At 34.6% G+C, this 16,860-nt stretch overlaps 1 protein-coding gene across 2 annotated transcripts; it reads left to right on the forward strand.

The window, feature by feature from the left end:
• The first annotated feature begins 4,620 nt into the window (after positions 1-4,620).
• lactb (lactamase, beta) lies at positions 4,621-16,306 on the forward strand. 2 transcript variants are annotated; one of them, XM_073832084.1, is made up of 6 exons: positions 4,621-5,090; positions 8,968-9,034; positions 9,241-9,431; positions 10,988-11,303; positions 11,463-11,628; positions 15,573-16,306. In XM_073832084.1, the coding sequence occupies exons 1-6, from the start codon at positions 4,731-4,733 to the stop codon at positions 16,102-16,104; spliced, it is 1,632 nt and encodes a 543-aa protein (XP_073688185.1). In that variant the 5' UTR covers positions 4,621-4,730; the 3' UTR covers positions 16,105-16,306. The 2 variants fall into 2 exon arrangements, with proteins under 2 accessions (XP_073688185.1, XP_073688186.1); XM_073832085.1 differs by having other exon boundaries at positions 4,621-5,084.
• The last annotated feature ends 554 nt before the right edge of the window (positions 16,307-16,860 follow it).

The raw sequence follows: 16,860 nt of genomic DNA on the forward strand, positions 1-16,860 counted from the left end.
TATTAATATTATTATTATTATTATTATTATTATCATTTGTCCTCTTCCTGATTTCCCAACCTCCCCTCACCTCTTCATTACTATCATTACTTATACTTTTGTTATTATTATTATTATTATTATTATTATTATTATCATTTGTCCCCTTCTTGATTTCCCAACCTCTCCTCACCTCTTCATTACTATCATTACTTATACTTTTGTTATTATTATTATTATTATTATTATTATTATTATTATCATTTGTCCCCTTCCTGATTTCCCAAACCTCCCCTCACCTCTTCATTACTATCATTACATATACTTTTGTTATCATTACTATTATTACTGTTCTGATTTGTCCTTTTGTTATCCTATCATCATTATCAAGTATTTCTACCATTGTCATTATTCAAGTTGCTGATGTAGTAGCAGTTATCGTAGTAGTAGAGATTGTAGTAGTAGTTGTGGTTGTTGAAGTAGTAGTTGTAGTAGTAGATGTTGTAGTAGTAGTATTCGTAGTCACTCCTTACCACTGATTGATTTCTTTACATTTGTTTTATTTATATCTGTTATTTGTTTTCTTATACTGATTTATACATGTTTATGTATGTATGATTATTTGCATATATATATCTTTTTTTTTTTTTTCTCTCCCCTCTATCACCTGTTTTCCAAAGTATGTACTGTGACACGTCCACCCAGTTACCTTTACATGCACACGCACACACACACAAACGCACACATCTGTTAGTTCCTAACTGTATTGGTTTTGTTTTGCCTGTCTTGTCTGTTTGTTTGTTTATTTGTTTTCCCTGTTTGTGATCCCAATTTATGTACACCTTGCATATAATAATAATTTAAAAAAAAATAAAAAAGTAATAAGAAAAAAAAAAAAAACATGTTTTATATAGAATTTTACCTTTTGAAAATTATCTTTGAGATTAGATTCTTTTAATGTAAACATAATATAGTTATGATGGTATGTATTTTTTTAAATATATATTCTTATCTAAGCAATTATATAATATTTTAAATTATTTTCTTCTAAACTAAAACGTATAAATCAAACTTTTTTTTCTTCTAATCGAAATATTTCTAAAATTATTTTAGTTTTTCTAATCAAATCATTTTATTAATTTTATATTGATAAGATATTTCTGATGTAAACAATAACAGTATGATTTTATCTAAGCCTTTTTATATTATAATAATTGTATCTTTTATGGTGTATAGATTTTTTTTCTTCTGATCTAAACATTATTATAATGTAATTATAATAATGATATATTTTTGATATTTTATTCTGACATAAACATTTGTGAATTTTTAAATATATTTTTCTCTTTACATCTAAACTAAAATAAAACCTTTTTATTCTTCTGATCTAAAAATGATTGTCCTATAATAGTATACATTTTTTTTTCTCACAGTCAAAACATCGTTTTATATATTAAAATATATAATTTAATATTTTTTCTAGTTTGACGCATATTTCTTCTAATCTGAACATTACAATGGTTACTTTTGTCTGAGCATTTATATTTGTTTTTCTTGACCTAAACGTAATTATAAAAATTGTCTTTTTTTAAATATATTTCTTCTGATCTAAGCGTTTATATATTTTAATTATATATATATATATTTTTTTTTTTAAATCCAAACTTTATTCTTTCGATTTAAACATTATTATATTAATAAATAAAATTATTCTTCTGATCAAAGCTTTTATATATTAAAATATTTTTCTATATTGATTACAATAAAGTATTTTTTAATCTAACATTTATGTTTTTTTTTTTATATTTTATCTTTCTGAGATTTTTTTGTCTTTTAGATCTAAATATATTTACAAAAATTTAATTTATATAGTATTTAAAGTATATTTCTTTTCAGTTTTTTTATAATATATTTTATATTTTTCTAGATAGTGATAGACATTTTTTCTTATCTAAACATTATTATAATTATTATATTTTAATGTTATGGTCTCTTGTTGTCTAATCATTTATGTATCTTGTATATTATATAGTATATATAAAACATTATATAAATAAAATACACATTCTGTATTCCATCGTGAACACGGTCATGCATATGTATCCACATACAGTAGAGCCTCAGGCAAGGTGAGCTGGTGTTTAAACGCGGTTCTCGTGAAAGGTCAGGTAAGTCATACAAAAGTAATGAGTGACTGGAGCGAACAGAATCCACTAGTGCAGAAAACACGAGCATGTGTCCTCTATATTAACACAAAGCGACACGTTAAGTGATCGTTCCTGTTAATAAACACACAACAATCAACTATACGTCACTAACCTGCCTATAGGCTGCGGGAACTGACATATTTATTAAATATTTGTCCTAAAACTGTTCAAATAACAGCTGCTATCACCTAAATAGTTTATTAAAGGAAGTTTGTTGTTGACAGGAGCGTTAAGGCGGGACTTGCTGTCAGGAACTGAATACGTACGTCTGATTGGCCAACGTCATAGTCACAACTGACAAAAGAGCCAATCAGCTGTTGGTGTTCAAAGTCTACACAGTTTTCATATTAAAAGACCTTTTCCTTCAAACTGATCAAAATTTGTAAAAAGTGGAGTGCAATCACTGATCTATAATAGAGAACTGGATTGCTCATGACGTCATAAAAGTGAAGCCACCGCGCCGCCATATTAGTATTCCCTAGTATTTGCATACATTCCATTGAATGAATAGGAAACTATACGATTTTATCGAGAAAACATCACATAACAAGTCAGCGTTTTTATACCTGAAGTCTCACTGTACATTTTCACAATGCAAACGTCCTAAGCATGTAAACGGTTAATGTTGGGAATTCCCTCTGCTTATTAAAAATGTACGTTCATAGCCACAGTCGCGTACACCAGATAAACAAACATCATACGATCTCAGTACAGTTATTCACGGTTTATGTCATTTTGTTGTTTATATTCGTACAGTAGACTAACTGCATGTTTCAACAATATTTAACAGTAACGTTATTCATTTTGAAGCAGGTAATGATTTGTTCGTTAAATTAATAATTAATTCAACATACACAGCATTTTACTCAGATGGAAACGGTAATGTTAGTAAATCATTACAGAATTTGCTGATCTGAAGAGTCTGAAATAGATGTTGCTCAATCAGGCACATTAAAAATACACACCATGACTCGGAGAATATACCGCTGACTACAAATGGTACGGACTTAAAGACATAAGCTTTATTTCAAAGATTTGAATTTCAATATAACAAGCAATGTAGTAACAGAGACTTGTATTGTATTATTTACTGTGTAATCGAATCAATTTCAGATACTAATACCAGATATAAGGTACTGTGTATTATTTCCTGTATAATTAGGTACATAAAGAAATATATTTAGTGTTGGATCAGTTACCTGTTTCTGCAAGTGCGCAGCTGACACGCCCACCAAAACGATTTCAATATATCGCTTATCCAGCCCGAAAAGACCATAAACATTCCAGAAAACATCTTAAGTAAAAATTAATTTACATACACATATCCTAAAAACTAATCCTGTGTGAAAGATACGCTTCAAATCGGGTGATTTTAGGTCGGCAATTTACATGTGACTCAATGGCGCTCTCTGCAGGTAGGGAATAGTAAGATGGCGGATCGAACACTTCCGGTGGCTTCACTGCCTAACGGCAGTTTAGAACGCAATGAGCAATCCAGTCATTATATAGATCAGTGAGTGCAATATTTTTTTATTTCTTGTTGTAATTAAAAATATAGGTTAGTTTGATCGTTAAGTTCAGTTTCCTTGACTATTGTATGTTATATTGTGACTACTATTATATTATTATATTTGGCTTTTTTTTAAGAGGGTTAAACGTTGTTTAGTATTGCTTTAAGATCATGAGATGTTTAATAAAAATATGCTAAATATAATTCAAGTGAATTTAAATTATTTACCGTTTTCATATTAAAGACCTTTTTCCGTTCAAACTAATCAATTTTGTAAAAAGTGGAGTGCAATATTTTATTATTAATTGTTTTAATTTAAAAAAATGTGATATGGTTAGTTTGATCATTAAATTCAGTTTCCTTTACTAGTATATATTATATTGTGACTACTATTATATTATTATTATATTTGGCTTTAAAAAAATTAAATGGTTAAACGTTGTTTAGTATTGTTTTAAGATCATGAGATATTTAATAAAAATATGCTAAATAGAATTTAAGTGAATTTAAATTATTTACCGTTTTCATATTAAAGACCTTTTCCGTTCAAACTGATCAATTTTGTAAAAAGTGGAGTGCAATATTTTATTATTAATTGTTTTAATTATGTGTGTGTGTGTGTGTGTGTGTGTGTGTGTGTGTGTGTGTGTGTGTGTGTGTGTGTGTGTGTGTGTGTGTGTGTGTGTGTGTGTGTGTATATTTGATCGTTAAGTTCAGTTTCCTTGACAATTATATTGTGATTAATATTATATTATATTTGGCTTAATTTTAAATGGTTAAACGTTGTTTGGTATTGTTTTAAGATCATGAGATGTTTAAAATATGCTAAATATAATTTAAGTAAATTTAAATTATTTACGTTTACAATATGAGATTATCAAAATAGCGGACTTTTATTCTGTAAAATACTCCGGTTGTCAGCTGTCTGTCGCTGCTTTGGTGGAGTTCAAACGGGAACTCTGTGCTGTACTCGTATTATAAACAATTTTATCCTTTTTTCCTAATATATAATTGCTATCAGTGGTGAAACAGTGATGTCTCGGTTGCTGTGTTTATCACGGGGTCTCATATGCACATGTAAATACAGTGTTCCGAAATCCGAGCCCTTTGTGTCTTTGTTGACATCCAGAGTGAAGTTCAGAGATCAGCTGCTGAAGAGATTGGTTTCAACAGGCAGAGGACCTGTCAGCACATCCTACAACAACCGACACCCGGTCTTATGGCTGTTCGGTATCGGGACGGGTTTTGTTCTGGCCCTAGGGCTGAAATATCGTGATTCTGCGTCTGAACACTGTGAATGTAACGTAGGGAAAACACACAGACCGCAGTCTGCCTTCAAATATACAGCCGCTATAGAAACCAGTAGAGACCTGCTGCAGCGGATAAAGGTACAGGTATCAGGACGACACTTCATTTACTACTTATTATTTTTAGGTAATTTATTTATTTTTAGCATAGTTTTAGCGTGAGATTTAACGATTTATTTCAAGAAGTTATACGTTCTAATATATACAGTCGTGACTAAAAGTTTTGAGAATTACATAAATATTGGAAATTGGAAAAGTTGCTGCTTAAGTTTTTATAATAGCAATTTGCGCATACTCCAGAATGTTATGAAGAGTGATCAGATGAATTGCATAGTCCTTCTTTGCCATGAAAATGAACTTAATCCCGAAAAAAAAACTTTCCACTGCATTGTTAAGAAGGCTTCAGGGCATCCAAGAAAGTCCAGCAAGCGCCAGGATGGTCTCCTAAAGAGCATTCAGCTGCGGGATCGGAGTGCCACCAGTGCAGAGCTTGCTCAGGAATGGCAGCAGGCAGGTGTGAGCGCATCTGCACGCACAGTGAGGCCAAGACTTTTGGAAGATGACCTGGTGTCAAGAAGGGCAGCAAAGAAGCCACTTCTCTCCAAAAAAAAAAAAAAACATCAGGGACAGATTGATCTTCTGCAAAAAGTATGGTGAATGGACTGCTGAGGACTGGGGCAAAGTCATATTCTCCGATGAAGCCTCTTTCCGATTGTTTGGGGAATCTGGAAAAAGGCTTGTCCGGAGAAGAAAAGGTGAGCGCTACCATCAGTCCTGTGTCATGCCAACAGTAAAGCATCCTGAGACCATTCATGTGTGGAGTTGCTTCTCATCCAAGGGAGTGGGCTCACTCACAATTTTGCCCAAAAACACAGCCATGAATAAAGAATGGTACCAAAACACCCTCCAACAGCAACTTCTTCCAACAATCCAACAACAGTTTGGTGAAGAACAATGCATTTTCCAGCACGATGGAGCACCGTGCCATAAGGCAAAAGTGATAACTAAGTGGCTCAGGGACCAAAACGTTAAAATGTTGGGTCCATGGCCTGGAAACTCCCCAGATCTTAATCCCATTGAGAACTTGTGGTCAATCCTCAAGAGGCGGGTGGACAAACAAAAACCCACTAATTCTGGCAAACTCCAATAAGTGATTATGAAAGAATGGGTTGTTATCAGTCAGGATTTGGCCCAGAAGTTGATTGAGAGCATGCCCAGTTGAATTGCAGAGGTCCTGAAAAAGAAGGGCCAACACTGCAAATACTGACTCTTTGCATAAATGTCATGTAATTGTCGATAAAAGCCTTTGAAACGTATGAAGTGCTTGCAATTATATTTCACTACATCACAGAAACAACTGAAACAAAGATCTAAAAGCAGTTTAGCAGCAAACTTTGTGAAAACTAATATTTGTGTCATTCTCAAAACTTTTGGCCACGACTGTACACTACCAGTTTTTTTAATGTTTCTTTAAAGAAGTCTCTTCTGCTCACCAAGCCTGCATTTATTTCATCCAAAGTACAGCAAAAATGTGAAATATTTTTACAAATTAAAATAACTGCTTTCTATTTGAATATATATTAAAATGTAATTTATTCCTGTGATATCAAAGCTGAATTTTCAGCATTATTACTCCAATCTTCAGTGTCAAATGATACTTCAGAAATCATTCTAATATGCTGATTTGTTGTTCAAGAAACATTTATTATTATCAGTATTTAAAACAGCGGAGTAAATTTTTTCAGGATTGCTTGATGAATAGAAAGATACAAAGATCAGCATTTATCTGAAATAAAAAGCTTTTGTAACATTATACACTATACCATTCAAAAGTTTTGGAGTAAGTATAATTTTTGGTTAAGACATTATATAAATTAATACTTTTATTAAGCAAGGCTGCTTTAAATTGATCAAAAAGGGAAGATAAAGACTTTTAAAATGTTACATAAGATTTCTATTTTAGATAAATGTTCTTCTGAACTTTCTATTCATTAAAAAAACCTGAAAAAATTCTACTCAGCTGTTTTCAACATCATAATAATAATAGATGTTTTTTAAACAGCAAATCAGCATATTAGAATGATTTCTGAAGGATCATGTGACACTGAAGACTGGAGTAATGATGCTGAAAATTCAGCTTTCAGCCAGGTCTATTAATAATTATTTTAATTTCTACCTTTTTAATGTCATAATAAAGTACTCATATTTGTGACCCTGGACCACAAAACCAGTCTTAAGTAGCAGGGGTATATTCGTAGCAATAGCCAAAAATACATTGTATGGGTCAAAATTATCGATTTTTCTTTTTTATGCCAAAAATCATTAGCATATTAAGTAAAGATCATGTTCCATGAAGATATTTTGTAAATTTTCTACCATAAATATATAAAAACTTGATTTTTGATTAGTAATATGCATTGCTAAGAACTTCATTTGGACAACTTTAAAGGCGATTTTCTCAATATTTAGATTTTTTTGCACCCTCAGATTCCAGGTTTTCACATAGTTGTATCTCAGCCAAATATTGTCCTATTTTAACAAACAATATATCAATGGAAAGCTTATTTACTCAGCTTAATTTCGACAAATTTACACTTATGACTGGTTTTGTGGTCCAGGGTCACATTTGATATTATATAAAATATTTGAGTTTTTAATACTTAACATTTACATTATATTATACATGTAAAAAATTGTTCTAACATTATTTGTATTTCTCAATATTTAATCAGTTTATTCAATTATAGTAATCATGTATTTTATTAATTAGTATGTTTAATTCTTATTAGATAATGATTTAATTAACAAATCTAATTATGTGTTTTTGATTTATTATTATGAATATATTTATTAATATTCATTAAACTTGTGCATAAAAATCAGTTGTTGTTTTTTTCACTGATAAAGTGGAATGAACAAAATCCTGCCCAACATTTCTGTTGAAAAGATTTGTCACTACTTAAGTTACATTGCAAAAAATATTGTGTCATTTCAGTGGATTTTTAAAGGAACACTCCACTTTTAAAAAAAAATAGGCTCATTCTCCAAGTCCCCCGAGTTAATAAGCTGAGTTTTACCGTTTTGAAATCCATTCAGCCGTTCTCCTGTTCTGGCGATATCACTTTTAGCATAGCTTAGCATAGATCATTGAATCCTATTAGACCAATTGCATCGCGTTCAAAAATGACCAACGAGTTTCCATATTTGTCCTATTTAAAACTTGACTCTTCTGTAGTTATATCGTGTACTAAGACCAGCGGAAAATGTAAAGCTGCAATTTTCAAGGCTGATAAGATTAGGAACTACACTTCCATTCCGGCGTAATAGTCAAGGAAGTTTGCTGCCGTAATATGGCCAAAAGCGGAGTAATATCACGCAGCGCCTGAAATGAGTTCCCAGCTAGGTTAGCATTTGCACATGTGCTGCGGGATATTAATGCGCCTGCTGTGTCCATATTACGGCAGCAAACTTCCTTGACTATTACGCCGGAATGGAAGTGTAGTTCCTAATCTTATCAGCCTAGAAACTCGCAGCTTTGCATTTCCACCGGTCTTAATACACAATATAACTACAGAAGAGTCAAGTTTTAAATAGGACAAATATGGAAACTCGTTGGTCATTTTTGAACGCGATGCTATTGGTCTAATAGGATTCAATGATCTATGCTAAGCTATGCTAAAAGTGATATCGCCAGAACAGGAGAACGGCTGAATGGATTTCAAAACGGTAAAACTCAACTTATTAACTCGGGGGGAGTTGGAGAATGAGCCTATTTTTATAAAAAAAAAAGTGGAGTGTTCCTTTAATATTTATATAATAAATCTTAAAAACAATTTTTTTGAGTTATTTATATATTTTTTAACCTTTATTTAGTAATTTTAACTATATTTTATATATATGTGTGTAATATTAAACACACAAATAGTTAAATCATATGATGATCATAGTTCATATGATTTTTCAGGATGAAGTTGGAGCTCCTGGGATGGTTATCGGAGTCTCTGTGGATGGCAGCCATGTTTGGTATGAAGGTAGGACGTTTCCCTCTGCACACTGCTGCTTGGTCCTATGAAGGCTCTTGGTTAGTCTGCATTTCTGTAGGATTTACAAAATCCATACATGCTTAAAGTGACACATTTATGCAAAGTCCACATCCAAGTGCACCATCTCAAATTTGAGGTCTGTGTTAGTGCAGTAGCTCTGAAAGTAACTAGTGTCTGTTTCTGTTGTCTGTCAGGAGTTGGCTATTCAGATCTAGAAAACAGAGTGCATTGTGGTCCAGACACAGTGATGAGAATCGCCAGCATCAGTAAACCTCTGACCGCAGCTGCCGTCGCCAGACTCTGGGAGGACGGCAAGATAGATCTAGATGCTCCTGTCCAAAAATACGTCCCAGAGTTCCCACAGAAGCAATATGAAGGACAGAATGTGAGTACATCCGTTTTAATCAAATTATAACTCATCTGATTAATGTGAATTTATGCTCAATTTATTTGGACTTGTATAAAAGTTCTAAACTTTGGAAAGCCTTCAGCTTGAAGTTTTTACTCAGTCAATAAAATGTTGCTAAAATGATTGAACACATTGTTAGCATGTTACCAGCATGACTGACCAATTTGCTGTCATGTTTTAACATTTTGTTAACATGATTTAGCACGTTGCTAGCATGATTTAAGACACTGCTAGCATTTAACATGTTAGAATGATTTAGCATGTTGCTAGTATGAATTAGCACATTGGTAACATGTTGCCAGCATGATTTGCCATATTTCTAGCATGTTTAATATGCTGTTTACATGATTTAGCACATTGCTAACATATTAAGCATGTTTTTAACATTAACACATTGCTAGCACGATTTAACATGTTAGCATGATTTAACATGCTGTACCATGTTACTAGTTTTTAACATGTTGCAAGCATGTTTTAACATGCTGCTAGAATGTTTTAGCATGGTCTTAGCATGTTGATAGCATGAACACATTGCTAACATGAAATAGCATGTTGCCAGCATGAATTACCATATTTCTAACATGTTTAACATGCTGTTTGCATGATTTAGCACGCTACTAGCATATTTAGCATGTTCTTAGCATGTTGTTGGCACGAATTAGCATGTTGATAGAATGTTTCTAGCATGATTTAACACATTGCTAACATATTGGCAACATTATGTACCATATTTCTAGCATGTTTAACATGCTTTTTGCACGATTTAGCATAGTACTAGCATATTTAGCTTGTTTTTATCATTATCACATTGCTAACATGATTCAACACGTTAACATTAGCACGTTGCTAGTATTCTTGCTAGCATTAGTATGTTGCTAGCATGATTAACCGTATTTATAGCTTGTTTAACATGCTGTTTGCATGATTTAGCACATTACTAACATTTTTACTAGCATATTTAGCTTGTTTTTAACATTATCACACTGCTAACATGATTCAACACGTTGTTAACGTTAGCATGTTGCTAGTATTAGTATGTTGCTAGCATGATTTACCATATTTATAGCTTGTTTAACATGCTGTTTGCATGCTTAGGCGCGCTACTAGCATATTTAGCAGGTTTCTCGCATTAGCATATTGCTACCATGATTTAACACGTTGTTAGCATGTTGGCAGCACGATTAACCATATTTCTAGCATGTTTAACATGGTGTTTGCATGATCTAGCACGCTACTAGCATATTTTGCATGTTTTTAGCTTTACATGATTCAACACGTTGCTAGCATGTTATTAACATATTGCTAGCATGAATTAGCATGTTGACAATGTTTCTAGTATGATTTAGCACATTGAGAACATGTTGTATTTGTTGTACTAGCATAACTTTGTTTGTGATAGGCAGCTCAAATACGGTATTATGTGTTATTGTACAAAAGTTTTGACCCCTTCAATGACATTCATTGTTTTTGCCCAGCCGATATAATAATTCAGTTGGTTTGACTTAGCGTTCTTCCCCCTGTCTTTAAACCAGGTCACAATAACGCCCAGGATGCTTCTGTCCCACTTGAGTGGCATCCGTCACTATGAAAAAGATGGCAATAAAGTGCGAGAGGACAAGGAGAAAGCCAAGCGCCTTCTGAAGCCCACAGAGAAGAAAGAAGAGAAGGGCTCAGAGGAAAACAAAGAGAAGCCTAAATCGCAGGACATCAGTGCTAAAAGCAAAGAGGCCAAAGGAGGCCGGAAGAAAAAAGAGTTTGAGCAGGAGGAGTATTACCTCAAAGACAGCTTTGAGAACGTCATCCAGGCTCTGGATTTATTCAAAGACGATCCTCTGATTTTTAAACCTGGTATGCGTTTAATACACACAATAAAGCATTGTTAATGTGTTCGATCTTCCTGAAGATCTGAAGTTGGATTTATTTTTAGAACTCAGAATGAGTTTAGCAGAATGTCTCTGTTTTACAGTGATGGATTTCTCCTTAACTCTTCATTATCGACCACTGTAGGTACTACGTTCCTGTATTCGACGCATGCCTACACCTTGCTGAGCGCTGTGGTGGAGAGAGTAGCAGGGCAGCGCTTCCTCGACCACATGATGAGGATGTTTCGAGAGCTGGGCATGCTGAACACTGTACCAGATGAAAATGACCCCATCATATACAATCGCTCCAGGTAAGACATTAAACATGCAGTTAAAACACATTTTCATTCGAAATTCAATTTTCGAGGGATTAAAAAGTTGAAAATGTCAGTGTGATATAAATCGACTGATAAATAAATGTTAAAAAGTTACAAACATGATGTCCAATATTCATATTTTGTCACAAAATCATGACAAAAATGACAAAAGCAAATAAAAAACTTAAATGATTCCATTGCGTAAGTATTCATACCCTTATCTGGAACAGTTGAAGTTTAGCTCAGGCGCATTCATATTGTTTGTAGATGTTACTACACTTCGAGGGAAGTTATCCTGTGGCAAATTCAGTTGAATGGATGATTTGGAAAGGCACTCATGTCTTAATGAAAGGTCAGAGCAAAAAACAAACCCTGAGGTCAAAATAACTGCCTGTAGAGCTCAGTGACAGGATTGCATCAAGCCACACGTCTGGGGAAGAGTTCAGAAATCTGCTGCATTGAAGGTTCACAGAAGAAGTTTGAAACAACCAGGACTCTTTCTAGAGCTGGTCTCCTGGCTAAACTGAGCAGCTGATGGAAAAGGGCCTTGGTTAGAGTGGTGACCAAGAAGCTGATGGTCACTCTAGTTGAGCTCCATGATCATATGTGGAGATGGGAGAAACTTACAGAAGGACAAACATCACTGCAACCATTCATCAATCTAGGTTTTATGGTGGTGTGGCAAGACTCGATCCTCTCCTCAGTAAAGACACATGACAACACACTTTAAATTTTTGCAAAAAAGCATCTAAAGGACTCTCAGACTGTGAGAAACAAGATTCTCTGCTCTGATGAACCTCAATTTCAAGCATCATGTTTGAAGGAAACTAGACATTGCTCATCACCTGCAGAGTACCATCCTAAAAGTAAAGTGTGCTGGTAGCAGCCTTATGCTGTGGGGCTGTTTTATTTAATGGCAGGGACTGAGGGACTCGTCAGAGTAGAAGAAAAATTCATCGAACCGAAATATTAAGATAGTCCAGAGAATTCAAAACTTCAGACTGGGCAGAAAGTTCACCTACCAACAGGACAATGACCCTAAGCACACAGCAACTGTGCCCAGCCACAGCCTGGACTTGAACCCAATCAAACATTTCAGGAAAATTGAGTCCAAGCTGACAGAGCTTGAGAGGTGAAGAGGTCAGGAGAAGAACGGCAGATAATTGGGAAATGCAGATCATACCCAAAAAGACTTGAGGCTGTAAAGGTGCTTTGGTTAAGTACTGAGTTAAGGGTGTGAATACTTATGCAATGTACTTAGTTTAGTGTTTTATTTCTAATACATTTATGAAGTTGTGACCATGCTGTTTTTGCTTTGTCATTATGGTGTATGGAGTGTAGATTGATGCGGAAAAATTTTAATTATAAACAGTTTAACATAAAGCAGCAACATAAAATGTGAAGAAAATGAAGGGGTGTGAATACTTTCGCAAAGCTCTGCATATACTGTTGCAATCAAAATTATTCAACCCCCTTAACCTGCAAGAAAACAATTTTATGTTGTATTTGAACTATTCAACAAAGGCATTGGTAAACTATTGGAAACAGCTTACTAATACACACATGAGTGATTCTGAGAACAAAAAGTAGATGAATAATGAAAAAAATTAAACAATCAAATTGGTTCCAGAATCTTTTATTCTTTAAAACCACCAATAAACACTGCCTGTAAGTGCTTAGACGCGTCTGTCACCTCTCTATTGCAATCTTGGCCCATTCCTCACCCAAAAAAGCTTCCAGATCACTGATAAGCATTGGTTTTCACATCGCCACTGCTTTCTTCAAATCCAACAAATTTTTTTTCATTGAGATTTAAATCTAAAGACTGAACAGGCCACTCAAGAACAAAGTTTCAGTAGTTTTGGATGTATACTTAGGACTGCAGGAAAGTCCATGGATCATCAGATTGAGTCTTTGCACCAAAGACATCACAATTCTTGGCAAAATTATTTCTAAAAGCTTAATTGGGTTTAAAACTATTTTGTTATCCATCATACAAATAAGTGACTTACAAACAGCAATGTTGAATAGGGTTGAATACTTTTGACATAGCTGTGTTTTACCTTAGAAAAAATGTTGGTTTTTTTTAGGGGTAGTTCACCCAAAAATAAAAATTTCATGTTTATCTCCTTACCCCCAGGGCATCCAACATGTGAGTTTCTTCAGTAGAACACAAACAAAGACTTTTAACTCAAAACGTTGCAGTCTGTCAGTCATATAATGGCGGTCAATGGGACCCACGGCTTTGAGAGTCAAAAAACAAAAAAACATACACAGACCAAACCAAATTAAACCCTGCGTCTTGTGACGATACATTGAGGTCTTAACACACCAAACAATCGGTCTGTACGAGAAACTGAACAGTATTTATATCATTTTTTACCTCTGATCCACCGCAATGTCCAACTGTCCTGAGCGCGTTCACAACAGCCAGTGCATGACGCACCAAGGTGCTCTGGCATAGTAGACACACGTGCAAAAGTGATATACTGTACGTATACGTCACTCATTGTTTACACAGAGAGATTGGCCAATTAAAAACTAAAAGATTACGCTTGCTTGCGCGAACTCATCCATGAGTGTTGACTTTTTGCTGACTTTTGAGCCTAAAAAAAAAACGTTTTAGCCTAAAAAATTATAGAAATATTCAGTTTCTTGTACAGACCGATTGTTTGGTGTATTAAGACCTCAATGTATCGTCACGAGCCGCAGGGTTTAATTTGGTTTGGTCTGTGTATGCTTTGACTCTCAAATCCGTGGGTCCCATAGTCCCAAAAGTATTCGACCCCTATTCAACATTGCTTTTAGAAACTCTATTTGGCCAAGAATTGTGATGCCTTTTATTGCAAAGACTGAATCTGATGAACAATGGACTTTCCTGCAGCCGTAAGTATACATCCAAAACTACTAAAACTTTTTCTTGGGTAGCCTGTTCAGTCTTTAGATTTAAATCTCATTGAAAATATTTAGTGGGATCTGAATAAAACAGTGGCAATGTGAAAACCAATGATCATTATATTTATTTATAAAACACTTTCAGAACCATAGAAATGGACCAAAGCGCTGCACAGAAATCATTCAAACTTAAAACTATAAAACAACATACAACAAGCGAACCAGTTCAATCGTAACATCAATATCATACAACAAAATCACTCACATTAACAGACCCAATCAAGACACCAAAAGCCTGATGAAAAAGTCTTTTAAGTTCTTTTTTAAAACTGTCCATGGTTGATGAAGCCTTTATAAATAGTGGCAAGGCATTCGAAAGTTTGGGAGCTGCGACTGAAAAGGCATGATCTCCACTACGTCTTAGAGGAGTCCGTGGTATAGATAGACGTAAGTTCTGAGAAGAGCGCAAACAACGTTGAGATTGGTAAGGAGACAGCATATCCTCTATATACACAGGAGCCTGATTGCGCAATGCTTTATACACCAACATTAACATCTTGAATTGAATTCTATCATTTACAGGCAACCAATGGAGAGAGGTCAAGACAGGTGTAATATGATCCCATTTTCTAGTATTAGTTAAAAGCCTAGCAGCAGCATTCTGCACGTGCTGAACCAATGAGTCACTAAAACCTAAATATAAGGCACTGCAATAGTATGATAGTACAATAGTATAATAGAAAACCAATGATTGTCAGTGATCTGGAATAGGCCAAGATTGCAGTAGAGATGTGGCACGCTTTCAAGCACCTACAGGCAGTGGTTTTAAAGAATAAAAGATTCTGGAACAAAGTTGATTTTGGGGGGTTGAATAATTTTGAACAAACGTTTAGAGCCACTTTGTTGTTGTTTTTCCATTATTCATCAACTTTTTGTCCTCAGAATCACTCAAATGTGTATTAATAAGCTGAATTATCATTTTTGGGTGAACTATCCTTTTAAACACTCTTGAGCTGTTTAATATCTTCCCTGTTTTCCTCCAGATTCTACCGCTTGAATAAAAAGGGTCGTGTTGTGAACTGCCCCTATGTGGACAATTCGTACAAGTGGGCAGGAGGTGGATTTCTGTCCACTGTGGGCGACCTTCTGCTGTTCGGTAACGCGCTGCTCTACAGCTATCAGATGGCTGAACTGAACAACACAGACGGGCTGCTTCCTGGCTTCCTCAGACCCCACACGGCCAAAGCCATATGGGCACCGGTGGACAAAACGGAGGCGTCGTGGGACAAAGACGGACTGTACGCCCAGGGCTGGCTGGTGGTGGAGAAACAGCAGAAATATGGGCAGTGCTGCAGCCGTAGACATTATGTCTCACACACTGGGGGCGCTGTAGGGGCCAGTAGCGTCCTGCTGGTGTTACCCAGAGAGAGCGGACACATCTCCAGTCAGACGCGGATTCCTCCGCAGGGGGTGGTGGTGACCATCATCACAAACATGCAGTCAGTGGGGCTCAACAACACGGCCCTGAAGATCGCACAGGAATTCGACAAGGCAAGGGATGATGAAATTTCTTAAACACACTGCTGTGATCCTTTTGTAGCCATTTTAAGAGATTTGTGCTGAACATCAGGACACTCCTTTGTTTACAGTTCTGAGGTGTGTTCATGTCCTCAGTTTTAATCCGACATTCGTGCCAAGTGCTCATTTTGATAGATTTTATACATATAGCAACTGTCTAATATGTTGAAGAAATAAAAATGTATTATGTAAACCTCTATTACGGCCTCTTTATTTGATGTTTTCATTTTCCTCCTACATTCGCCATGTCTTCCTCGCAATCAGTTTAATGATTAATTTGAAAGTGTATTTTAGAGGTGACTTTATTAGTGTAGTTGAACAGTGAAAGCAATGCCTTAAAATGGTTTAAAAATTATAAAGGGAAACAAATACTGTACTCAATACTACTACTACTAACAAAAGGCATTCATGTTATATGTCATCCTAAAGAAACACACACACACACACACACACACACACACACAGGCATACAGTACACAAATGTCATGCATAATAATAACCACAAGATGGCAGTCATGATATTTTATTTAATATCTTTATTAGTAGAAAGAGCAAAGCATTACAATTCATTCAATATTAGATTTTATTATAATGTGTATGACCAATTTACTAGTAGTCAGATTCATAGTCAAAATTATTTTAATGAGATAAAAAAATAAACAATGTATTATGTTTATTAAATTGTGCATTAAATTCATTTTTTTAAATATAATTTTATATTTCTATATTTTATATTAAAATACAAATATTTTA

This window comes from Garra rufa, chromosome 25 (genome assembly GCF_049309525.1).
Source record: "Garra rufa chromosome 25, GarRuf1.0, whole genome shotgun sequence".
In the NCBI taxonomy this organism is placed as follows: Eukaryota; Metazoa; Chordata; class Actinopteri; order Cypriniformes; family Cyprinidae; genus Garra; species Garra rufa.

What these genes read in the sequence shown, in the direction of transcription:
- lactb (XM_073832084.1), top strand. Translation starts at nt 4,731, where the DNA reads ATGTCTCGGTTGCTGTGTTTATCACGGGGTCTCATATGCACATGTAAA. An exon ending in TGCAGCGGATAAAGGTACAG is followed by an intron (nt 5,091 to 8,967) that starts GTATCAGGACGA and finishes ATGATTTTTCAG; the next exon opens with GATGAAGTTGGAGCTCCTGG. An exon ending in AGCAATATGAAGGACAGAAT is followed by an intron (nt 9,432 to 10,987) that starts GTGAGTACATCC and finishes TCTTTAAACCAG; the next exon opens with GTCACAATAACGCCCAGGAT.